This window comes from Salmo salar, chromosome ssa25, assembly GCF_905237065.1.
Source record: "Salmo salar chromosome ssa25, Ssal_v3.1, whole genome shotgun sequence".
NCBI lineage: Eukaryota > Metazoa > Chordata > Actinopteri > Salmoniformes > Salmonidae > Salmo > Salmo salar.
The window spans coordinates 51,906,981-51,932,919 of NC_059466.1; the positions used below are offsets into that span (position 1 = coordinate 51,906,981).

At 46.1% G+C, this 25,939-nt stretch overlaps 2 protein-coding genes across 2 annotated transcripts; one reads left to right on the plus strand and one right to left on the minus strand.

Moving 5' to 3' along the window:
- The first annotated feature begins 5,021 nt into the window (after positions 1-5,021).
- Positions 5,022-7,585, plus strand: LOC106593668 (tubulin beta-4B chain). Its single transcript, XM_045707691.1, has 4 exons — positions 5,022-5,208; positions 5,821-5,929; positions 6,038-6,148; positions 6,506-7,585. The coding sequence occupies exons 1-4, from the start codon at positions 5,152-5,154 to the stop codon at positions 7,564-7,566; spliced, it is 1,338 nt and encodes a 445-aa protein (XP_045563647.1). The 5' UTR covers positions 5,022-5,151; the 3' UTR covers positions 7,567-7,585.
- Positions 7,586-17,154: 9,569 nt separating this feature from the next.
- LOC106586934 (tubulin beta-4B chain) lies at positions 17,155-19,550 on the minus strand. The gene is made up of 4 exons (XM_014174686.2): positions 19,367-19,550; positions 18,854-18,962; positions 18,635-18,745; positions 17,155-18,271 (listed from the first exon to the last, which is right to left on the minus strand). The coding sequence occupies exons 1-4, from the start codon at positions 19,421-19,423 to the stop codon at positions 17,211-17,213; spliced, it is 1,338 nt and encodes a 445-aa protein (XP_014030161.1). The 5' UTR covers positions 19,424-19,550; the 3' UTR covers positions 17,155-17,210.
- Between the last annotated feature and the right edge of the window lie 6,389 nt (positions 19,551-25,939).

The following is a 25,939-nucleotide window of genomic DNA, read 5'->3' on the forward strand; positions in this document are numbered from 1 at the left end:
GTAATATTCTAATGGTAATATACTAATGGTATTATACTAATGGTAATATACTAATGGTAATATACTAATGGTAATATATACATGGTAATATACTAATGGTAATATATACATAGTAATACACTAATGTGATATGATCCTTGACTAGTCTCTCAAAGAACTTCATGATGACAGAAGTGAGTGCTACAGGGCGATAGTCATTTAGTTCAGTTATCTTTGCCTTCTTGGGTACAGGAACAATGGTGGCCATCTTGAAGCATGTGGGGACAGGACATGCATAGGGCTAGCCTACTGGTCGGGCTAGCCTACTGGTTGGGCTAGTTTACTGGTTGGGCTAGTCTACTGGTTGGGCTAGGCTAGGCTACTGGTTGGGCTAGGCTACTGGTCGGGCTAGGCTACTGGTTGGGCTAGGCTACTGATTGGGCTAGGCTACTGGTCAGGCTAGGCCACTGGTTGGGCTAGGCTACTGGTTGGGCTAGGCTACTGGTTGGGTTAGGCTACTGGTCAGGCTAGGCCACTGGTTGGGCTAGGCTACTGGTTGGGCTAGGCTACTGGTTGGGTTAGGCTACTGGTCGGGCTAGGCTACTGGTTGGGTTAGGCTACTGGTCAGGCTAGGCCACTGGTTGGGCTAGGCTACTGGTTGGGTTAGTTTACTGGTTGGGTTAGGCTACTGGTTGGGCTAGGCTACTGGTTGGGCTAGGCTACTGGTTGGGTTAGGCTACTGGTTGGGTTAGGCTACTGGTTGGGCTAGGCTACTGGTTGGGTTAGTTTACTGGTTGGGCTACTGGTTGGGCTAGGCTACTGGTTGGGTTAGTTTACTGGTTGGGCTAGGCTACTGGTTGGGTTAGGCTACTGGTTGGGTTAGGCTACTGGTTGGGCTAGGCTACTGGTTGGGCTAGGCTACTGGTTGGGTTAGTTTACTGGTTGGGCTAGGCTACTGGTTGGGTTAGTCCACTGGTTGGGCTAGGCTACTGGTTGGGTTAGTCTACTGGTTGGGCTAGGCTACTGGTTGGGTTAGTCTACTGGTTGGGCTAGGCTACTGGTTGGACTAGGCTACTGGTTGGGCTACTAGTTGGGCTACTGGTTGGGCTAGGCTACTGGTTGGGTGAGGCTACTGGTTGGGTTAGTTTACTGGTTGGGCTAGGCTACTGGTTGGGTTAGTATACTGGTTGGGCTAGGCTACTGGTTGGGCTAGTTTACTGGTTGGGCTAGGCTACTGGTTGGGCTAGGCTACTGGTTGGGCTAGTTTACTGGTTGGGCTAGGCTACCGGTTGGGCTAGGCTACTGGTTGGGCTAGGCTACTGGTTGGGCTAGTTTACTGGTTGGGCTAGGCTACCGGTTGGGCTAGGCTACTGGTTGGGTTAGTTTACTGGTTGGGCTAGGCTACTGGTTGGGATAGGCTACTGGTTGGGCTAGGCTACTGGTTGGGTTAGTTTACTGGTTGGGCTAGGCCACTGGTTGGGCTAGGCTACTGGTTGGGTTAGTTTACTGGTTGGGTTAGGCTACTGGTTGGGCTAGGCTACTGGTTGGGCTAGGCTACTGGTTGGGTTAGGCTACTGGTTGGGTTAGGCTACTGGTTGGGCTAGGCTACTGGTTGGGTTAGTTTACTGGTTGGGCTAGGCTACTGGTTGGGCTAGGCTACTGGTTGGGTTAGTTTACTGGTTGGGCTAGGCTACTGGTTGGGTTAGGCTACTGGTTGGGCTAGGCTACTGGTTGGATTAGTCCACTGGTTGGGCTAGGCTACTGGTTGGACTAGGCTACTGGTTGGGCTACTGGTTGGGCTACTGGTTGGGTTAGGCTACTGGTTGGGTTAGGCTACTGGTTGGGTTAGGCTACTGGTTGGGTTAGTTTACTGGTTGGGCTAGGCTACTGGTTGGGTTAGGCTACTGGTTGGGTTAGACTACTGGTTGGGCTAGGCTACTGGTTGGACTAGGCTACTGGTTGGGCTACTGGTTGGGCTACTGGTTGGGCTAGGCTACTGGTTGGGCTAGGCTACTGTTTGGGCTAGTCTACTGGTTGGGCTAGGCTACTGGTTGGGCTAGGCTACTGGTCAGGCTAGGCTACTGGTTGGGCTAGGCTACTGGTTGGGCTAGGCTACTGGTTGGGTTAGGCTACTGGTTGGGTTAGGCTACTGGTCGGGCTAGTCTACTGGTCAGGCTAGGCTACTGGTCGGGCTAGGCTACTGGTCGTGCTAGGCTACTGGTCGGGCTAGGCTACTGGTTCTAAAGCTATAAGATGAATACAAAAGAAGATGGAAGAGAGAGATGCCAGTAGAGATGTCAGCAGAGATGCAGGACTTGTGCAACAAGGGAACAGTGAAGACAGAGAACATTGTTAAATTAACTCATAGGCTGGGATATTAATCTACCATTCGTAAACTATAGCCTAAACATTAGGCCTAGCCTACATTACATTTAGGTGACCACCACCTGTGCTATCTGTGCAAGCCAGAAACAAACAAATGTTTTTGTCTGACTCACGTTTTTGTGCCAATTCGTCAGTTTAATTAAAATGCGCAATAAAAAATAAAAAGGTAGGCTATAGCGCCTGTATCACTGGGCACAGACGTCAATTCAACATCTATTCCACGTTGGTTCAATGTTGGCTAATTTCATTGAAATGTCAAAGGAAAACAACGTTGATTCAACCAGTGTGTGCCCAGTGGGTATGATCAAGGCGGTGACCCGATCCTGTAGGTTCATGCTCTACAACATTCGCAGAGTACGACCCTGCCTCACACAGGAAGCGGCGCAGGTCCTAATCCAGGCACTTGTCATCTCCCGTCTGGATTACTGCAACTCGCTGTTGGCTGGGCTCCCTGCCTGTGCCATTAAACCCCTACAACTCATCCAGAACGCCGCAGCCCGTCTGGTGTTCAACCTTCCCAAGTTCTCTCACGTCACCCCGCTCCTCCGCTCTCTCCACTGGCTTCCAGTTGAAGCTCGCATCCGCTACAAGACCATGGTGATTGCCTACGGAGCTGTGAGGGGAACGGCACCTCCGTACCTTCAGGCTCTGATCAGGCCCTACACCCAAACAAGGGCACTGCGTTCATCCACCACTGGCCTGCTGGCCCCCCTACCTCTGAGGAAGCACAGTTCCCGCTCAGCCCAGTCAAAACTGTTCGCTGCTCTGGCACCCCAATGGTGGAACAAGCTCCCTCATGACGCCAGGACAGCGGAGTCAATCACCACCTTCCGGAGACACCTGAAACCCCACCTCTTTAAGGAATACCTGGGATAGGATAAAGTAATCCTTCTAACCCCCCCCCTTAAAAGATATAGATGCACTATTGTAAAGTGGTTGTTCCACTGGATATCATAAGGTGAATGCACCATTTTGTAAGTCGCTCTGGATAAGAGCGTCTGCTAAATGACTTAAATGTAAATGTAAATGTAATTAATGAAACCCTGGCTGTTGAAATAGGCAACATATTACAAAGCAGAGAATCCCTATTCTCCAATGAGGTCATCATACAGCTGTCCAGCAGCTCACATACCTTTTCATTAGGAAGTCTAACGTGGATTCCCTAAAATAAGGATTATGATCACACTTCCTCAATTTAAATATGGGTTTTCCTATGGCGACACCTATTTTGGCAGCCGGTCATGAGTGATCATTGTAGCCAAGCATTTTATCATCTACACATGATATAGACTTAATTAAATATATAGACTTAATTGAATTAAACAAAATAAAGAGTTAAAGGAGGCAGTTTGGAAAAGAGGAATCCCGTATAAATAAGACACATACTGGGATAATAATTACATAATAACCAACGTCTCTAGTAATAATATAGCTGTTGCTCTCCCCCCCAATACAAACTTTCCATCTCAATTAATTTGATAGGAAACATTATTTTTAACATTATGCTATAACCTAGCCCATGGCTAGTTTCTGATGGACTACAGCCAAGATTTAAAGGTGATCCGGAATGGGTTTTTAGGAAAGAAGAAATGTGATTTGTGTGTGTCCGAGGTGCGCTTTGATAAATGGGTCATTTTACTGTGTGTGTGTGTTTGCGCTAATTATCAATCTGTCCATTCAGAAAGTCTCCTAAAGCAGCCTGTCTGCACTCCATCTCTTAATAAGAGAGGGACAAATAATATCATTGAAATAAGCATAACAAACTTGTAAAAATGTGTTTGTCATGATGACAGGTGCCAGTTTTGCGTTTCTCTCCTCTCGTTCATCGGATGTAACTGAAGCAAACGGAGCTCGATTGAATCTTGTAGGATAATATTTTCCGTATCATTATTTCTGTCATTGTGGATTCCTCTCTGGCTACAGTAGCCACTTTGATGAACAACATGCTCTTGCATTGACAGCAGGTCGTAACTGTATTGTTTGTTGTTCTTAAAACTATAATTCTATATTGCGCCAAAAATGTGCACGTTCCATAATGTTGTCATGGAAAATATGAATGTTGTTTCCTTAAATCCTCATATTGAACGTTGAGATTGCCAAAGAGACTGGCCTTTCGGCAATGACAAGGAGTAGCAAGGATGGAAATGTTTTCTAAAGGATACTGGCCTGTGGCTGGTGTCGTGGAACGGGAAAAAGCGGGGAGAGAGGAGCGCAACATGATGCATCGTCCACAAACATACAATATCGCTTTTCCATTAAATATATTTATTTATTTATTTAGCCTTTATTTATTTAAATATATGTTTGAATATATGTCAAAACACAGAATCCTACTCATTACTACACGTGCTAATTACATCACATTTGTTTTGAGTAGACTTCGCTTTGAATGGTGCACCTGGTTCACACCCGGGAGCAACGCCCTCTTCCCAAAACCAATGTAATCAAATTTCAACCGGTGCAAATCACGCCTAACACGGGCGCTCAGGCCAGGTTAATCGAATCCCCTCATTATTGACCACGCGTGCATGGTTCATGCATGAGAACCAATAACATTAACTGCATCTTTTGAAATAACCAATAGTATGACCCCTTTTTAAATGTTAAAATATGACGCATGGTTCAAGTAACCAATAGCCTGTCTAGAAATTCGTTTTTGTTTTTTTAAAGCAACGCTCTGATCAACCGTTAGTTACTGAAAAGACAAAGATCGGTTTTGGTGGTTGATAGATTTAGCAAGCATTTAATTAAATATTTTCACGAGTATTTATCGTGACATATAGTACAATGAGGGAAATTGTTCACCTACAAGCGGGTCAATGTGGAAATCAGATCGGCGCCAAGGTGGGTAAATGTAGCGATCTGCTGTTTGCTAATAATGTGTTAGCTAAAGGCCGTGCTAACATCAACTTAGCTAACGGTTAACGTTATTTGATCTTGAGCTCGCTAGCTAGTAAACATTTAGTTAGCTATTCACAGGTAACTAACGTTAGCTAGCTACCAAGTTTACCACATTGATTAACGTTAGCTAGCTATGTCTGTTCAGTTTGCCACATTAACGTTAGCTAGCTACCAAGTTTACCACATTGATTAACGTTAGCTAGCTATGTCTGTTCAGTTTGCCACATTGACGTTAGCTAGCTATGTCTGTTCAGTTTGCCACATTGACGTTAGCTAGCTATGTCTGTTCAGTTTGCCACATTAACGTTAGCTAGCTATGTCTGTTCAGTTTGCCACATTAACGTTAGCTAGCTATGAAGTTTGCCACATTAACGTTAGCTAGCTATGTCTGTTCAGTTTGCCACATTGACGTTAGCTAGCTATATCTGTTCAGTTTGCCACATTAACGTTAGCTAGCTATGAAGTTTGCCACATTAACGTTAGCTAGCTATGTCTGTTCAGTTTGCCACCGTCCAAGCTAACTAACGTAGCCAACTGATTGTGTTTTTGTATTAGTTTTGGGAGGTGATTAGTGATGAACATGGGATAGATCCAACTGGGACATACCATGGGGACAGCGACCTTCAGCTGGAGAGAATAAATGTTTACTACAATGAAGCGACTGGTCGGTTAAACACACAACAAATAAAACTTTGTCCGCAGTTCACTAAATGTAACTTTGTAGTTTTGAGTATCTGATATTGATTCTGTTGTCTTTGTGTCCCGACAACAGGAGGAAAATATGTCCCCAGAGCCATCTTGGTCGATCTTGAGCCTGGCACCATGGATTCAGTTCGGTCTGGCCCATTTGGACAAATATTTAGACCAGATAACTTTGTGTTTGGTAAGTGGATTTTGTAAATGAGTAACGTTAGCTAAACTACTAGCTAGCTAGGGTAGATATCATGGGGGTAGATACTGCTGGTAGATACCACTGCTTTGCTTTATCTTGGCCAGGTCGCAATTGTAAATGAGAACTTGTTCTCAACTTGCCTACCTGGTTAAATAAAGGTGAAATAAATAAAAAAGATATCATCTGTCAAAGATGTTCAATGTGTAGTCTAATCACTCAGGTCATACAACACAAATAACTTCAACTAGCAAGCTAAGTTGGGAAAATGTACAAGTGGCCTTTACCTCTAAATGACTATTGAAAATGTCTAACATTTTATTTAATTTGTGTTTTATTTTCTGCTCACAGGGCAGAGTGGTGCTGGTAACAACTGGGCTAAAGGCCACTACACAGAGGGAGCAGAGCTGGTGGACTCTGTTCTGGATGTGGTGAGGAAAGAGGCTGAGAGCTGTGACTGTCTACAGGGATTTCAACTCACTCACTCCCTGGGTGGAGGCACAGGATCCGGCATGGGAACTCTACTGATCAGCAAAATCCGTGAAGAATACCCAGACCGAATCATGAACACCTTTAGCGTGGTGCCCTCTCCAAAAGTATCGGATACTGTTGTTGAGCCTTACAATGCTACCCTCTCAGTTCACCAGCTTGTAGAGAACACGGATGAAACCTATTGCATAGACAATGAAGCCTTGTATGATATCTGCTTCCGTACCCTGAAGCTGACCACCCCCACATATGGTGATCTAAATCACCTGGTATCAGCCACCATGAGTGGAGTCACTACCTGCCTGAGGTTCCCTGGCCAGCTGAATGCTGACCTACGTAAGCTAGCCGTCAACATGGTCCCCTTCCCCCGCCTGCACTTCTTCATGCCTGGCTTCGCCCCCCTCACCAGCAGAGGCAGCCAGCAGTACCGTGCCCTGACTGTCCCCGAACTCACCCAGCAGATGTTTGACGCTAAGAACATGATGGCCGCCTGCGACCCCCGCCATGGTCGTTACCTCACCGTGGCCGCCATCTTCCGAGGCCGCATGTCCATGAAGGAGGTGGACGAGCAGATGCTGAACGTCCAGAACAAGAACAGCAGCTACTTTGTGGAATGGATCCCCAACAACGTGAAGACCGCAGTCTGCGACATCCCGCCCCGCGGCCTCAAGATGGCCGCCACCTTCATCGGCAACAGCACGGCCATCCAGGAGCTGTTCAAGCGCATCTCTGAGCAGTTCACAGCCATGTTCCGTCGTAAGGCCTTCCTGCACTGGTACACCGGGGAGGGCATGGACGAGATGGAGTTCACTGAGGCAGAGAGCAACATGAACGACCTGGTGTCAGAGTACCAACAGTACCAGGATGCCACTGCTGAGGAGGAGGGAGAGTTTGAAGAGGAGGGAGAGGAGGATATGGGCTGAAGACCCCTTGGTTCGCCCCCCCCCCTTGGTTCGCCCCCCCTGTCCCTTGGTTCGCCCCCCCCCTATCCCTTGGTTCGCCCCCCCCTGTCCCTTGGTTCGACCCCCCCCCTGTCCCTTGGTTCGCCCCCCCTGTCCCTTGGTTCGCCCCCCCTGTCCCTTGGTTCGCCCCCCCTGTCCCTTGGTTCGCCCCCCCTGTCCCTTGGTTCGCCCCCCCTGTCCCTTGGTTCGCCCCCCCTGTCCCTTGGTTCGCCCCCCCTGTCCCTTGGTTCGCCCCCCCTGTCCCTTGGTTCGCCCCCCTGTCCCTTGGTTCGCCCCCCTGTCCCTTGGTTCGCCCCCCCTGTCCCTTGGTTCGCCCCCCCTGTCCCTTGGTTCGCCCCCCCTGTCCCTTGGTTGGCCCCCCCCTGTCCCTTGGTTGGCCCCCCCCCTGTCCCTTGGTTCGCCCCCCCCCCCTGTCCCTTGGTTCGCCCCCCTGTCCCTTGGTTCGCTCCCCCCCTGTCCCTTGGTTCGCCCCCCCTGTCCCTTGGTTCGCCCCCCCTGTCCCTTGGTTCTAGTAATATCCAATTCTTTGTTAACAGAAAATCGTTTGTTTTTTGTGGGGGGGGGGGATTCTGGGTTTTGCTCATTTGGGGTTTTTCTCAAAGGAAAAAACCAAGTTTAAGGATGAACAGTCTTGTGCTTGTGAATAAACACTAGTTATTCAGTGGGAACAATTTATTCTAATGGTAATTCAGTAAGGAAAGGTGGAATGACAACCCATAAAGCCTTTACATGTTACCCTAATAAATACTGTTGGTTAATTCACAGTGCTATGTTTTCCATTTCTGGATGATTGGTTTGCAATGAATAACAATGGATGTAATATGATTTCTGCATGAAGAACAAACAAGGCAGAAACATAATACTAAAGATTGTTACACTTTTCATTACGTCGCAAGAGAGACTCAACCCTACGACAACATGAAATGGTTCTGCTGTTATGAGACTCAACCAGAGATGTTTATATATATATACACACTAGATGACTACCAAGGGGGCTGTTTTGAGGCCACCGCACCTCCATCTTGGCTCTCCCCCGCTGTAGTCATTTTATTTTGAAAGCTGTAGAAATGCATTAATGACTATTTGTTTTTGTCATGTTTATTATATTACAGACACCTTCATGCCTTCTGTTAAATGAAATTGCCAGCTAAAATGTTTAAATAAATTGAATTTTCTATCAAATCAAATGTATTTATATAGCCCTTCTTACGTCAGCTGATATCTCAAAGTGCTGTACAGAAACCCAGCCTCAAACGGCAAGCAATGCAGGTGTAGAAGCACGGTGGCTAGGAAAAACTCCCTAGAAAGTCCAAAACCTAGGAAGAAACCTAGAGAGGAACCAGGCTATGAGGGGTGGCTAGGAAAAACTCCCTAGAAAGGCCAAAACCTAGGAAGAAACCTAGAGAGGAACCAGGCTATGAGGGGTGGCTAGGAAAAACTCCCTAGAAAGGCCAGAACCTAGGAAGAAACCTAGAGAGGAACCAGGCTATGAGGGGTGGCCAGTCCTCTTCTGGCTGTGCCGGGTGGAGATTATAACAGAACATGGCCAAGATGTTCAAATGTTCATAAATGACCAGCAGGGTCAAATAATAATAATCACAGTAGTTGTCGAGGGTGTAACAAGTCAGTAACACAAGAGTAAGTGTCAGTTGACTTTTCATAGCCGAGCATTCAGTTTTTATTTTTTATTTATTTCATCTTTATTTAACCAGGTAGGCCAGTTGAGAACAAGTTCTCATTTACAACTGCGACCTGGCCAAGATAAAGCAAAGCAGTGCGACAACATACAACAACACAGAGTTACACATGGAGTAAAACAAACATACAGTCAATAATACAGTAGAAAAAGTCTATATACAGCATGTGCAAATGAGGTGAGATAAGGGAGGTAAAGGCAATAAATAGGCCATGGTGGCAAAGTAAATGCAATATAGCAATTAAAACACTGGAATTGTAGATGTGCAGAAGATGAATGTGCAAGTAGAGATACTGGGGTGCAAAGGAGCTAAATAAATAAACAGTATGGGGATGAGGTAGTTTGATGGGCTAATTTACAGATGGGCTATGTACAGGTGCAGTGATCTGTGAGCTGCTCTGACAGCTGGTGCTTAAAGCTAGTGAGGGAGATATGAGTCTCCAGCTTCAGAGATTTTTGCAGTTCGTTCCAGTCATTGGCAGCAGAGAACTGGAAGGAGAGGCGACCAAAGGAGGAATTGGCTTTGGGGGATGACCAGAGAGATATACCTGCTGGAGCGCGTGCTACAGGTGGGTGCTGCTATGGTGACCAGTGAGCTGAAGCTCGTCTGGAGATTAGTTAACACAGTGTCCAAAGAAGGGCCAGAAGTATACAGAATGGTGTCGTCTGCGTAGAGGTGGATCAGGGAATCACCCGCAGCAAGAGCGATATCGTTGATATTTACAGAGAAAAGAGTCGTCCTGAGAATTGAACCCTGTGGCACCCCCATAGAGACTGCCAGAGGTCCGGACAACAGGCCCTCCGATTTGACACACTGAACTCTATCAGAGAAGTAGTTGGTGAACCAGGCGAGGCAGTCATTAGAGAAACCAAGGCTGTTGAGTCTGCCGATGAGGATGTGGTGATTAACAGAGTTGAAAGCCTTGGCCAGGTCGATGAATACGGCAGCACAGTACTGTCTCTTATCGATGGCGGTTACGATATCGTTTAGGACCTTGAGCGTAGCTGAGGTGCACCCATGACCAGCTCGGAAACCAGATTGCATAGCGGAGAAGGTACCGTGGGATTCGAAATGGTCGGTGATCTGTTTGTTAACTTGGCTTTTGAAGACTTTAGAAAGGCAGGGCAGGATGGAAATAGATCTGTAGCAGTTTGGGTCAAGAGTGTCCCCTCCTTTGAAGAGGGAGATGACCGCGGCAGCTTTCCAATCTTTGGGAATCTCAGACGATACGAAAGAGAGGTTGAACAGGCTAGTAATAGGGGTTGCAACAATTTCGGCGGATAATTTTAGAAAGAAAGGGTCCAGATTGTCTAGCCCAGCTGATTTGTAGGGGTCCAGATTTTGCAGCTCTTTCAGAACATCAGCTGAATGGATTTGGGAGAAGGAGAAATGGGGGAGGCTTTGGCGAGTTGCTGTGGGGGGTGCAGTGCTGTTGAATGCAGTAGGGGTAGCCAGGTGGAAAGCATGGCCAGCCATAGAAAAATGCTTATTGAAATTCTCAATTATAGTGGATTTATCGGTTGGTGACAGAGTTTCCTAGCCTCAGTGCAGTGGGCAGCTGGGAGGTGTTCTTATTCTCCATGGACTTTACAGTGTCCCAGTGTTGCAGGAAGCAAATTTCAGCTTGAAAAGCTAGCTTTGGCTTTTCTAACTGCCTGTGTATATTGGTTTCTAACTTCCCTGAAAAGTTGCATATCACGGGGGCTGTTCGATGCTAATGCAGAACGCCACAGGATGTTTTTGTGTTGGTTAAGGGCAGTCAGGTCTGGGGAGAACCAAGGGCTATATCTGTTCCTGGTTCTAAATTTCTTGAAAGGGGCATGATTATTTAAGATGGAGAGGAAGGCATTTAAAAAAAATAACCAGGCATCCTCTACTGACGGGATGAGGTCAATATCCTTCCAGGATACCAGGGCCAGGTCGATTAGAAAGGCTTGCTCGCTGAAGTGTTTCAGGGAGCGTTTGACCGTGATGAGTGGAGGTCATTTGACCGCTGACCCATTACGGATGCAGGCAATGAGGCAGTGATCGCTGAGATCTTGATTGAAAACAGCAGAGGTGTATTTGGAGGGCGAGTTAGTTAGGATGATATCTATGAGGGTGCCAGTGTTTGCGGCTTTGGGGTTGTACCTGGTAGGTTCATTGATAATTTGTGTGAGATTGAGGGCATCAAGCTTAGATTGTAGGATGGCTGGGGTGTTAAGCATGTCCCAGTTTAGGTCACCTGGCAGCACGAGCTCTGAAGATTGATGGGGGGCAATCAATTCACATATGGTGTCCAGAGCACAGCTAGGGGCCGAGGGTGGTCTATAGCAGGCGGCAACGGTGAGAGACTTGTTTTTAGAGAGGCGGATTTTTAAAAGTAGAAGTTCAAATTGTTTGGGTACAGACCTGGATAGTAGGACAGAACTCTGCAGGCTATCCCTGCAGTAAGATTGCAACACCGCCCCCTTTGGCCGTTCTATCTTGTCTGAATATAGGCATGACATAGGATGCCACCTTTCCAACAAGTCAGTTCATCACATTTTTACCCTGCTAGAGCTGCCCCAGTCAACTGTAAGTGCTGTTATCGTGAAGTGGTAGTTCCACACAATCTCACAGAACAAGACCGCTGAGTGCTGAGGCGCGTAAAAATGATCTGTTCTCCGTTGCAACTACTGAGTTCAAAACCGCCTCTGGTGTTAACGTCAGCAGAAGAACTGCTCGTCGGGAGTTTCATGAAATGGGTCTCCACGGCCGAGCAGAAGCACACAAGCATAAGATCACCATGCACAATGCCAAGCGTCAGCTGGAGTGGTGTAAAGCTCGCCGCCATTGGACTCTGGAGCAGTGGAAACACGTTCTCTGGAGTGATGAATCACGCTTCACCATGTGGCAGTTTGACGGACTAATCTTGGTTTGGCGGATGCCAGGAGAACGCTACCTGGCCAAATGCATAGTGCCAAGTTTGGTCTGGGGCTGTTTTTCATGGTACGGACCCCTTAGTTCCAGTGAAGGAAAATCTTAACGCTACAGCATACAATGACATTCTAGACAATCCTGTGCTTCTAACGTTGTGGCAACGGTTTGGGGAAGGATTTTTCCTGTTTCAGCATGACAATGCCCCCGTGCACAAAGCCAGGTCCATACAGAAATGGTTTGTCGAGATCAGTGTGGAAGAACTTGACTGGCCTGCACAGAGCCCTGACCTCAACCCCATCGAACACATTGGAAAAAGTAGAAACAAATAGCTGTAGAAATACCCATGGTTGGTCTGTGGTGTAGTGTTTGGTAGAGGGTGAGTGGTAAGGAGTCTGCCAGGACAGGAGTCTCCTAGCTGAACCTATCCCCTGGCCTTCAGATACTGTAGATACGTCTCATGGCTGCTGAGTGTTCGTGCCTCATTGTCAGTCATGAAATATGAACTGTTAAAAAAAAGAGTCATTCTTTTATCTGGATCAATGTACTGTATTTTCAGAGTTAAATGAAACATGTAACTGAACTGAACTTCAAATAGCCTTACAATTAGATTGTCATAGCAATATTCATAAAAGCTGAAACATTTCATTTTGTAGTGGGTTGAGTCCAGTGACGTATATAAACCCTGGATTGCTGATTCTTATGCATTGGCCATTGAGAGGCTTTATAGCCACCGGTCGGCCATATTGGCACCCCCTCCAGTAGTAACAATCCACCACAGGAATGAGTAGAATACTACAGTATTTCAATTAAATGTTTCAAGGGCAAAATGACATGTATTTTTTTTGCTGTAGTGGCGGGGACAGTAACACTACTTTCCCAAAAAATTATATCCTGCCTGTTTGGCCCTGTCCGGGGGTATCATCGGATGGGGCCACAGTGTCTTCTGATCCCTCCTGTCTCAGCCTCCAGTATTTATGCTGCAGTAGTTTATGTGTCGGGGGGCTAGGGTCAGTCTGTTACATCTGGAGTATTTCTCTTGTCTTATCCGGTGTCCTGTGTGAATTTAAATATGCTCTCTCTAATTCTCTCTCTCGGAGGACCTGAGCCCTAGGACCATGCCTCAGGACTACCTGGCTTGATGACTCCTTGCTGTCCCCAGTCCACCTGGCCGTGCTGCTGCTCCAGTTTCAACTGTTCTGCCTGCGGCTATGGAACCCTGACCTGTTCACCGGACGTGCTACCTGTCCCTGACCTGCTGTTTTCAACTCTCTAGAGACAGCAGGAGCGGTAGAGATACTCTCAAAGATCGGCTATGAAAAAGCCAACTGACACTTGCTCTTGTGTTACTGACTTGTTGCACCTTCGACAACTACTATGATTATTATTATTTGACCATGCTGGTCATTTATGAACATTTGAACATCTTGGCCATGTTCTGTTATAATCTCCACCCGGCACAGCCAGAAGAGGACTGGCCACCCCTCATAGCCTGGTTCCTCTCTAGGTTTCTTCCTAGGTTTTTGGCCTTTCTAGGGAGTTTTTCCTAGGGAGTTTTTCCTAGCCACCCCTCATAGCCTGGTTCCTCTCTAGGTTTCTTCCTAGGTTCTGGCCTTTCTAGGGAGTTTTTCCTAGGGAGTTTTTCCTAGCCACCCCTCATAGCCTGGTTCCTCTCTAGGTTTCTTCCTAGGTTTTGGCCTTTCTAGGGAGTTTTTCCTAGGGAGTTTTTCCTAGCCACCCCCTCATAGCCTGGTTCCTCTCTAGGTTTCTTCCTAGGTTTTGGCCTTTCTAGGGAGTTTTTCCTAGCCACTGTGCTTCTACACCTGCATTGCTTGCTGTTTGGGGTTTTAGGCTGGGTTTCTGTACAGCACTTTGAGATATCAGCTGATGTAAGAAGGGCTATATAAATACATTTGATTTGATAGAAAATTCAATTTATTTAAACATTTTAGCTGGCAATTTCATTTAACAGAAGGCATGAATGTGTCTGTAATATAATAAACATGACAAAAACAAATAGTCATTAATGCATTTCTACAGCTTTCAAAATAAAATGACTACAGCGGGGGAGAGCCAAGATGGAGGTGCGGTGGCCTCAAAACAGCCCCCCCTGGTAGTCATCTAGTATATATATAAACATCTCTGGTTGAGTCTCATAACAGCCCCCCTGGTAGTCATCTAGTGTATATATAAACATCTCTGGTTGAGTCTCAAAACAGCCCCCCTGGTAGTCATCTAGTATATATATAAACATCTCTGGTTGAGTCTCATAACAGCACCCCCTGGTAGTCATCTAGTGTATATATATATATATATATATAAACATCTCTGGTTGAGTCTCATAACAGCCCCCCCTGGTAGTCATCTAGTATATATATATATATATATATATATATATAAATAAACATCTCTGGTTGAGTCTCATAACAGCACCCCCTGGTAGTCATCTAGTATATATATATAAACATCTCTGGTTGAGTCTCATAACAGCACCCCCTGGTAGTCATCTAGTATATATATATATAAACATCTCTGGTTGAGTCTCATAACAGCACCCCCTGGTAGTCATCTAGTGTATATATATATATATATATATATATAAAAACATCTCTGGTTGAGTCTCATAACAGCACCCCCTGGTAGTCATCTAGTGTGTATATATATATATAAACATCTCTGGTTGAGTCTCATAACAGCACCCCCTGGTAGTCATCTAGTGTGTATATATATATATAAACATCTCTGGTTGAGTCTCATAACAGCACCCCCTGGTAGTCATCTAGTATATATATATAAACATCTCTGGTTGAGTCTCATAACAGCACCCCCTGGTAGTCATCTAGTGTGTGTATATATATATATAAACATCTCTGGTTGAGTCTCATAACAGCCCCCCCTGGTAGTCATCTAGTGTATATATATATATAAACATCTCTGGTTGAGTCTCATAACAGCCCCCCCTGGTAGTCATCTAGTGTATATATATATATAAACATCTCTGGTTGAGTCTCATAACAGCACCCCCTGGTAGTCATCTAGTGTATATATATATATAAACATCTCTGGTTGAGTCTCATAACAGCACCCCCTGGTAGTCATCTAGTGTATATATATATATATATAAACATCTCTGGTTGAGTCTCATAACAGCACCCCCTGGTAGTCATCTAGTGTATATATATATATAAACATCTCTGGTTGAGTCTCATAACAGCACCCCCTGGTAGTCATCTAGTGTATATATATATATATATATAAACATCTCTGGTTGAGTCTCATAACAGCACCCCCTGGTAGTCATCTAGTGTATATATATATATAAACATCTCTGGTTGAGTCTCATAACAGCACCCCCTGGTAGTCATCTAGTGTATATATATATATATATAAACATCTCTGGTTGAGTCTCATAACAGCACCCCCTGGTAGTCATCTAGTGTATATATATATATATATAAACATCTCTGGTTGAGTCTCATAACAGCACCCCCTGGTAGTCATCTAGTGTATATATATATATAAACATCTCTGGTTGAGTCTCATAACAGCACCCCCTTGGTAGTCATCTAGTGTATATATATATATATATAAACATCTCTGGTTGAGTCTCATAACAGCACCCCCTGGTAGTCATCTAGTATATATATATATATAAACATCTCTGGTTGAGTCTCATAACAGCACCCCCTTGGTAGTCATCTAGTGTATATATATATATAAACATCTCTGGTTGAGTCTCATAACAGCACCCCCTGGTAGTCATCTAGTGTATATATATATATATAAACATCTCTGGTTGAGTCTCATAACAGCACCCCCTTGGTAGTCATCTAGTGTATATATATATATAAACATCTCTGGTTGAGTCTCATAACAGCACCCCTTGGTAGTCATCTAGTGTATATATATATATAAACATCTCTGGTTGAGTCTCATAACAGCACCCCCTGGTAGTCATCTAGTGTATATATATATATATAAACATCTCTGGTTGAGTCTCATAACAGCACCCCCTTGGTAGTCATCTAGTGTATATATATATATAAACATCTCTGGTTGAGTCTCATAACAGCACCCCCTGGTAGTCATCTAGTGTATATATATATATAAACATCTCTGGTTGAGTCTCATAACAGCACCCCCTGGTAGTCATCTAGTATATATATATATATATAAACATCTCTGGTTGAGTCTCATAACAGCAGAACCATTTCATGTTGTCGTAGGGTTGAGTCTCTCTTGCGACGTAATGAAAAGTGTAACAATCTTTAGTATTATGTTTCTGCCTTGTTTGTTCTTCATGCAGAAATCATATTACATCCATTGTTATTCATTGCAAACCAATCATCCAGAAATGGAAAACATAGCACTGTGAATTAACCAACAGTATTTATTAGGGTAACATGTAAAGGCTTTATGGGTTGTCATTCCACCTTTCCTTACTGAATTACCATTAGAATAAATTGTTCCCACTGAATAACTAGTGTTTATTCACAAGCACAAGACTGTTCATCCTTAAACTTGGTTTTTTCCTTTGAGAAAAACCCCAAATGAGCAAAACCCAGAATCCCCCCCCAAAAACAAACGATTTTCTGTTAACAAAGAATTGGATATTACTAGAACCAAGGGACGGGGGGGCGAACCAAGGGACAGGGGGGCGAACCAAGGGACAGGGGGGAGCGAACCAAGGGACAGGGGGGCGAACCAAGGGACAGGGGGGGCGAACCAAGGGACAGGGGGGGCGAACCAAGGGACAGGGGGGCGAACCAAGGGACAGGGGGGGGCGAACCAAGGGACAGGGGGGGCGAACCAAGGGACAGGGGGGGCGAACCAAGGGACAGGGGGGGCGAACCAAGGGACAGGGGGGGGCGAACCAAGGGACAGGGGGGGCGAACCAAGGGACAGGGGGGGGCGAACCAAGGGACAGGGGGGCGAACCAAGGGACAGGGGGGAGCGAACCAAGGGACAGGGGGGCGAACCAAGGGACAGGGGGGGCGAACCAAGGGGTCTTCAGCCCATATCCTCCTCTCCCTCCTCTTCAAACTCTCCCTCCTCCTCAGCAGTGGCATCCTGGTACTGTTGGTACTCTGACACCAGGTCGTTCATGTTGCTCTCTGCCTCAGTGAACTCCATCTCGTCCATGCCCTCCCCGGTGTACCAGTGCAGGAAGGCCTTACGACGGAACATGGCTGTGAACTGCTCAGAGATGCGCTTGAACAGCTCCTGGATGGCCGTGCTGTTGCCGATGAAGGTGGCGGCCATCTTGAGGCCGCGGGGCGGGATGTCGCAGACTGCGGTCTTCACGTTGTTGGGGATCCATTCCACAAAGTAGCTGCTGTTCTTGTTCTGGACGTTCAGCATCTGCTCGTCCACCTCCTTCATGGACATGCGGCCTCGGAAGATGGCGGCCACGGTGAGGTAACGACCATGGCGGGGGTCGCAGGCGGCCATCATGTTCTTAGCGTCAAACATCTGCTGGGTGAGTTCGGGGACAGTCAGGGCACGGTACTGCTGGCTGCCTCTGCTGGTGAGGGGGGCGAAGCCAGGCATGAAGAAGTGCAGGCGGGGGAAGGGGACCATGTTGACGGCTAGCTTACGTAGGTCAGCATTCAGCTGGCCAGGGAACCTCAGGCAGGTAGTGACTCCACTCATGGTGGCTGATACCAGGTGATTTAGATCACCATATGTGGGGGTGGTCAGCTTCAGGGTACGGAAGCAGATATCATACAAGGCTTCATTGTCTATGCAATAGGTTTCATCCGTGTTCTCTACAAGCTGGTGAACTGAGAGGGTAGCATTGTAAGGCTCAACAACAGTATCCGATACTTTTGGAGAGGGCACCACGCTAAAGGTGTTCATGATTCGGTCTGGGTATTCTTCACGGATTTTGCTGATCAGTAGAGTTCCCATGCCGGATCCTGTGCCTCCACCCAGGGAGTGAGTGAGTTGAAATCCCTGTAGACAGTCACAGCTCTCAGCCTCTTTCCTCACCACATCCAGAACAGAGTCCACCAGCTCTGCTCCCTCTGTGTAGTGGCCTTTAGCCCAGTTGTTACCAGCACCACTCTGCCCTGTGAGCAGAAAATAAAACACAAATTAAATTAAATGTTAGACATTTTCAATAGTCATTTAGAGGTAAAGGCCACTTGTACATTTTCCCAACTTAGCTTGCTAGTTGAAGTTATTTGTGTTGTATGACCTGAGTGATTAGACTACACATTGAACATCTTTGACAGATGATATCTTTTTTATTTATTTTTAATTCACCTTTATTTAACCAGGTAGGAAAGTTGAGAACAAGTTCTCATTTACAATTGCGACCTGGCCGAGATAAAGCAAAGCAGTGGTATCTACCAGCAGTATCTACCCCCATGATATCTACCCTAGCTAGCTAGTAGTTTAGCTAACGTTACTCATTTACAAAATCCACTTACCAAACACAAAGTTATCTGGTCTAAATATTTGTCCAAATGGGCCAGACCGAACTGAATCCATGGTGCCAGGCTCAAGATCGACCAAGATGGCTCTGGGGACATATTTTCCTCCTGTTGTCGGGACACAAAGACAACAGAATCAATATCAGATACTCAAAACTACAAAGTTACATTTTGTGAACTGCGGACAAAGTTTTATTTGTTGTGTGTTTAACCGACCAGTCGCTTCATTGTAGTAAACATTTATTCTCTCCAGCTGAAGGTCGCTGTCCCCATGGTATGTCCCAGTTGGATCTATCCCATGTTCATCACTAATCACCTCCCAAAACTAATACAAAAACACAATCAGTTGGCTACGTTAGTTAGCTTGGACGGTGGCAAACTGAACAGACATAGTTAGCTAACGTTAATGTGGCAAACTGAACAGACATAGCTAGCTAACGTTAATGTGGCAAACTGAACAGACATAGCTAGTTAACGTTAATGTGGCAAACTGACCAGACATAGCTAGCTAACGTTAATGTGGCAAACTGAACAGATATAGCTAGCTAACGTTAATCAATGTGGTAAACTTGGTAGCTAGCTAACGTTAGTTACCTGTGAATAGCTAACTAAATGTTTACTAGCTAGCGAGCTCAAGATCAAATAACGTTAACCGTTAGCTAAGTTGATGTTAGCACGGCCTTTAGCTAACACATTATTAGCAAACAGCAGATCGCTACATTTACCCACCTTGGCGCCGATCTGATTTCCACATTGACCCGCTTGTAGGTGAACAATTTCCCTCATTGTACTATATGTCACGATAAATACTCGTGAAAATATTTAATTAAATGCTTGCTAAATCTATCAACCACCAAAACCGATCTTTGTCTTTTCAGTAACTAACGGTTGATCAGAGCGTTGCTTTTAAAAAAACAAAAACGAATTTCTAGACAGGCTATTGGTTACTTGAACTATGCGTCATATTTTAACATTTAAAAAGGGGTCATACTATTGGTTATTTCAAAAGATGCAGTTAATGTTATTGGTTCTCATGCATGAACCATGCACGCGTGGTCAATAATGAGGGGATTCGATTAACCTGGCCTGAGCGCCCGTGTTAGCCGTGATTTGCACCGGTTGAAATTTGATTCCATTGGTTTTGGGAAGAGGGCGTTGCTCCCGGGTGTGAACCAGGTGCACCATTCAAAGCGAAGTCTACTCAAAACAAATGTGATGTAATTAGCACGTGTAGTAATGAGTAGGATTCTGTGTTTTGACATATATTCAAACATATATTTAAATAAATAAAGGCTAAATAAATATATTTAATGGAAAAGCGATATTGTATGTTTGTGGACGATGCATCATGTTGCGCTCCTCTCTCCCCGCTTTTTCCCGTTCCACGACACCAGCCACAGGCCAGTATCCTTTAGAAAACATTTCCATCCTTGCTACTCCTTGTCATTGCCGAAAGGCCAGTCTCTTTGGCAATCTCAACGTTCAATATGAGGATTTAAGGAAACAACATTCATATTTTCCATGACAACATTATGGAACGTGCACATTTTTGGCGCAATATAGAATTATAGTTTTAAGAACAACAAACAATACAGTTACGACCTGCTGTCAATGCAAGAGCATGTTGTTCATCAAAGTGGCTACTGTAGCCAGAGAGGAATCCACAATGACAGAAATAATGATACGGAAAATATTATCCTACAAGATTCAATCGAGCTCCGTTTGCTTCAGTTACATCCGATGAACGAGAGGAGAGAAACGCAAAACTGGCACCTGTCATCATGACAAACACATTTTTACAAGTTTGTTATGCTTATTTCAATGATATTATTTGTCCCTCTCTTATTAAGAGATGGAGTGCAGACAGGCTGCTTTAGGAGACTTTCTGAATGGACAGATTGATAATTAGCGCAAACACACACACACAGTAAAATGACCCATTTATCAAAGCGCACCTCGGACACACACAAATCACATTTCTTCTTTCCTAAAAACCCATTCCGGATCACCTTTAAATCTTGGCTGTAGTCCATCAGAAACTAGCCATGGGCTAGGTTATAGCATAATGTTAAAAATAATGTTTCCTATCAAATTAATTGAGATGGAAAGTTTGTATTGGGGGGGAGAGCAACAGCTATATTATTACTAGAGACGTTGGTTATTATGTAATTATTATCCCAGTATGTGTCTTATTTATACGGGATTCCTCTTTTCCAAACTGCCTCCTTTAACTCTTTATTTTGTTTAATTCAATTAAGTCTATATATTTAATTAAGTCTATATCATGTGTAGATGATAAAATGCTTGGCTACAATGATCACTCATGACCGGCTGCCAAAATAGGTTTCGCCATAGGAAAACCCATATTTAAATTGAGGAAGTGTGATCATAATCCTTATTTTAGGGAATCCACGTTAGACTTCCTAATGAAAAGGTATGTGAGCTGCTGGACAGCTGTATGATGACCTCATTGGAGAATAGGGATTCTCTGCTTTGTAATATGTTGCCTATTTCAACAGCCAGGGTTTCATTAATCATACCCACTGGGCACACACTGGTTGAATCAACGTTGTTTTCCTTTGACATTTCAATGAAATTAGCCTACATTGAACCAACGTGGAATAGATGTTGAATTGACGTCTGTGCCCAGTGATACATGCGCTATAGCCTACCTTTTTATTTTTTATTGCGCATTTTAATTAAACTGACGAATTGGCACAAAAACGTGAGTCAGACAGAAACATTTGTTTGTTTCTGGCTTGCATAGATAGCACAGGTGGTGGTCACCTAAATGTAATGTTGGCTAGGCCTAATGTTTAGGCTATAGCTTAAGAATGGTAGATTAATATCCCAGCCTATGAGTTAATTTAACAATGTTCTCTGTCTTCACTGTTCCCTTGTTGCACAAGTCCTGCATCTCTGCTGGCATCTCTCTCTTCCATCTTCTTTTGTATTCTTCTTATAGCTTTAGAACCAGTAGCCTAGCCCGACCAGTAGCCTAGCACGACCAGTAGCCTAGCCCGACCAGTAGCCTAGCCCAACCAGTAGACTAGCCCAAACAGTAGCCTAGCCCGACCAGTAGACTAGCCCGACCAGTAGCCTAACCCAACCAGTAGCCTAGCCCAACCAGTAGCCTAGCCCAACCAGTAGCCTAGCCCAACCAGTAGCCCAGCCTGACCAGTAGCCTAGTCCAACCAGTAGACTAGCCCAACCAGTAGCCTAGCCCAACCAGTAGCCCAACCAGTAGCCTAGTCCAACCAGTAGCCTAGCCCAACCAGTAGCCTAACCCAACCAGTAGCCTAACCCAACCAGTAGCCTAGCCCAACCAGTAAACTAACCCAACCAGTAGCCTAACCCAACCAGTAGCCTAACCCAATGCGTAGCCCAACCAGTAGCCCAACCAGTAGCCTAGTCCAACCAGTAGCCTAGCCCAACCAGTGGACTAACCCAACCAGTAGCCTAGCCCAACCAGTAGCCTAACCCAACCAGTAGCCTAGCCAACCAGTAAACTAACCCAACCAGTAGCCTAGCCCAACCAGTAGCCTAGCCCAACCAGTAAACTAACCCAACCAGTAGCCTAGCCCAACCAGTAGCCTAACCCAACCAGTAGCCTAACCCAACCAGTAGCCTAGCCCAACCAGTAGCCTAGCCCAACCAGTAGCCTAACCCAACCAATAAACTAACCCAACCAGTAGCCTAGCCCAACCAGTGGCCTAGCCCAACCAGTAGCCTAGCCCAACCAGTAAACTAACCCAACCAGTAGCCTAGCCCAACCAGTAGCCTATCCCAACCAGTAGCCTAACCCAACCAGTAAACTAACCCAACCAGTAGCCTAGCCCAACCGGTAGCCTAGCCCAACCAGTAAACTAGCCCAACCAGTAGCCTAGCCCAACCAGTAGCCTAGCCCAACCGGTAGCCTAGCCCAACCAGTAGCCTAGCCCAACCAGTAGCCTAGCCCAACCAGTAAACTAGCCCAACCAGTAGCCTAGCCCAACCAGTAGACTAACTCAACCAGTAGCCTAGCCCAACCAGTAAACTAACCCAACCAGTAGCCTCACCCAACCAGTAGCCTAGCCCAACCAGTAGCCCAACCAGTAGCCCAACCAGTAGCCTAGTCCAACCAGTAGCCTAGCCCAACCAGTAGACTAACCCAACCAGTAGCCTAGCCCAACCAGTAGACTAACCCAACCAGTAGCCTAGCCCAACCAGTAGACTAACCCAACCAGTAGCCTAGCCCAACCAGTAAACTAACCCAACCAGTAGCCTAGCCCAACCAGTAGCCTAGCCCAACCAGTAGCCTAACCCAACCAGTAGCCTAGCCCAACCAGTAGCCTAGCCCAACCAGTAAACTAACCCAACCAGTAGCCTAGCCCAACCAGTAGCCCAACCAGTAGACTAGCCCAACCAGTAGACTAGCCTAACCCGACCAGTAGCCTAGCCCAACCAGTTGAGTTACCTGTCTCACAGTATATCTTATGGGTCCAGTACATCTGATGGGTACGGTACATCTGATGGGTACGGTACATCTGATGGGTCCAGTACATCTGATGGGTCCAGTACATCTGATGGGTCCAGTACATCTGATGGGTCCAGTACATCTCCCAGACATTTGTCTACAATATATCTGATGAGTACAGTATATCTGATGGGTCCAGTATATCTGATGGGTCCAGTACATCTGATGGGTCCAGTACATCTGATGGGTCCAGTATATCTGATGATTCCAGTACATCTGATGGGTCCAGTACATCTGATGGGTCCAGTACATCTCCCAGACGTTTGTCTACAGTATATCTGATGGGTACAGTACTTCTCCCAGACACTGTGAATACGTCACTAGCAGCACAGAACATTACCCAGTCATTAACATGCAGTATGTGTGTTTTATTCAGTAAGAAGTAACATAACAGGGCCTTCATTAAAATATGTGTAATACCCCCTGTATATAGCCTCCACATTGACTCTGTACCGGTACCCCCTGTATATAGCCGCCACATTGACTCTGTACCGGTACCCCCTGTATATAGCCTCCACATTGACTCTGTACCGGTACCCCCTGTATATAGCCTCCACATTGACTCTGTACCGGTACCCCCTGTATATAGCCTCCACATTGACTCTGTACCGGTACCCCCTGTATATAGCCTCCACATTGACTCTGTATCGGTACCCCCTGTATATAGCCTCCACATTGACTCTGTACCGGTACCCCCTGTATATAGCCTCCACATTGACTCTGTACCGGTACCCCCTGTATATAGCCTCCACATTGACTCTGTACCGGTACCCCCTGTATATAGCCTCCACATTGACTCTGTACCGGTACCCCCTGTATATAGCCTCCACATTGACTCTGTACCGGTACCCCCTGTATATAGCCTCCACATTGACTCTGTACCGGTACTCCCTGTATATAGCCTCCACATTGACTCTGTACCGGTACCCCCTGTATATAGCCTCCACATTGACTCTGTACCGGTACCCCCTGTATATAGCCTCCACATTGACTCTGTACCGGTACCCCCTGTATATAGCCTCCACATTGACTCTGTACCGGTACCCCCTGTATATAGCCTCCACATTGACTCTGTACCGGTACCCCCCTGTATATAGCCTCCACATTGACTCTGTACCGGTACCCCCTGTATATAGCCTCCACATTGACTCTGTACCGGTACCCCCTGTATATAGCCTCCACATTGACTCTGTATCGGTACCCCCTGTATATAGCCTCCACATTGACTCTGTACCGGTACCCCCTGTATATATCCTCCACATTGACTCTGTACCGGTACCCCCCTGTATATAGCCTCCACATTGACTCTGTACCGGTACCCCCTGTATATAGCCTCCACATTGACTCTGTACCGGTACCCCCTGTATATAGCCTCCACATTGACTCTGTACCGGTACCCCCTGTATATAGCCTCCATATTGACTCTGTACCGGTACCCCCTGTATATAGCCTCCACATTGACTCTGTACCGGTACCCCCTGTATATAGCCTCCACATTGACTCTGTACCGGTACCCCCTGTATATAGCCTCCACATTGACTCTGTATCGGTACCCCCTGTATATAGCCTCCACATTGACTCTGTATCGGTACCCCCTGTATATAGCCTCCACATTGACTCTGTACCGGTACCCCCTGTATATAGCCTCCACATTGACTCTGTACCGTAATACCCTGTATATAGCCTCCACATTGACTCTGTACCGGTACCCCCTGTATATAGCCTCCACATTGACTCTGTACCGTAATACCCTGTATATAGCCTCCACATTGACTCTGTACCGGTACCCCCTGTATATAGCCTCCACATTGACTCTGTACCGGTACCCCCTGTATATAGCCTCCACATTGACTCTGTACCGGTACCCCCTGTATATAGCCTCCACATTGACTCTGTACCGGTACCCCCTGTATATAGCCTCCACATTGACTCTGTACCGTAACACCCTGTATATAGCCTCCACATTGACTCTGTATCGGTACCCCCTGTATATAGCCTCCACATTGACTCTGTACCGGTACCCCCTGTATATAGCCTCCACATTGACTCTGTACCGGTACCCCCTGTATATAGCCTCCACATTGACTCTGTACCGGTACCCCCCTGTATATAGCCTCCACATTGACTCTGTACCGGTACCCCCTGTATATAGCCTCCACATTGACTCTGTACCGGTACCCCCTGTATATAGCCTCCACATTGACTCTGTACCGGTACCCCCTGTATATAGCCTCCACATTGACTCTGTACCGGTACCCCCTGTATATAGCCTCCACATTGACTCTGTACCGGTACCCCCTGTATATAGCCTCCACATTGACTCTGTACCGGTACTCCCTGTATATAGCCTCCACATTGACTCTGTACCGGTACCCCCTGTATATAGCCTCCACATTGACTCTGTACCGGTACCCCCTGTATATAGCCTCCACATTGACTCTGTACCGGTACCCCCTGTATATAGCCTCCACATTGACTCTGTACCGGTACCCCCTGTATATAGCCTCCACATTGACTCTGTACCGGTACCCCCTGTATATAGCCTCCACATTGACTCTGTACCGGTACCCCCTGTATATAGCCTCCACATTGACTCTGTACCGGTACCCCCTGTATATAGCCTCCATATTGACTCTGTACCGGTACCCCCTGTATATAGCCTCCACATTGACTCTGTACCGGTACCCCCTGTATATAGCCTCCACATTGACTCTGTACCGGTACCCCCTGTATATAGCCTCCACATTGACTCTGTATCGGTACCCCCTGTATATAGCCTCCACATT

Coding starts and splice junctions, on each gene's coding strand:
- LOC106593668 (XM_045707691.1), top strand. CDS start 5,152: ATGAGGGAAATTGTTCACCTACAAGCGGGTCAATGTGGAAATCAGATC. Junction 5,930..6,037: donor TTACTACAATGAAGCGACTG/GTCGGTTAAACA, acceptor TCCCGACAACAG/GAGGAAAATATGTCCCCAGA. Junction 6,149..6,505: donor ACCAGATAACTTTGTGTTTG/GTAAGTGGATTT, acceptor TTCTGCTCACAG/GGCAGAGTGGTGCTGGTAAC.
- LOC106586934 (XM_014174686.2), bottom strand. CDS start 19,423: ATGAGGGAAATTGTTCACCTACAAGCGGGTCAATGTGGAAATCAGATC. Junction 18,963..19,366: donor GAAATCAGATCGGCGCCAAG/GTGGGTAAATGT, acceptor TTTTTGTATTAG/TTTTGGGAGGTGATTAGTGA. Junction 18,272..18,634: donor ACCAGATAACTTTGTGTTTG/GTAAGTGGATTT, acceptor TTCTGCTCACAG/GGCAGAGTGGTGCTGGTAAC.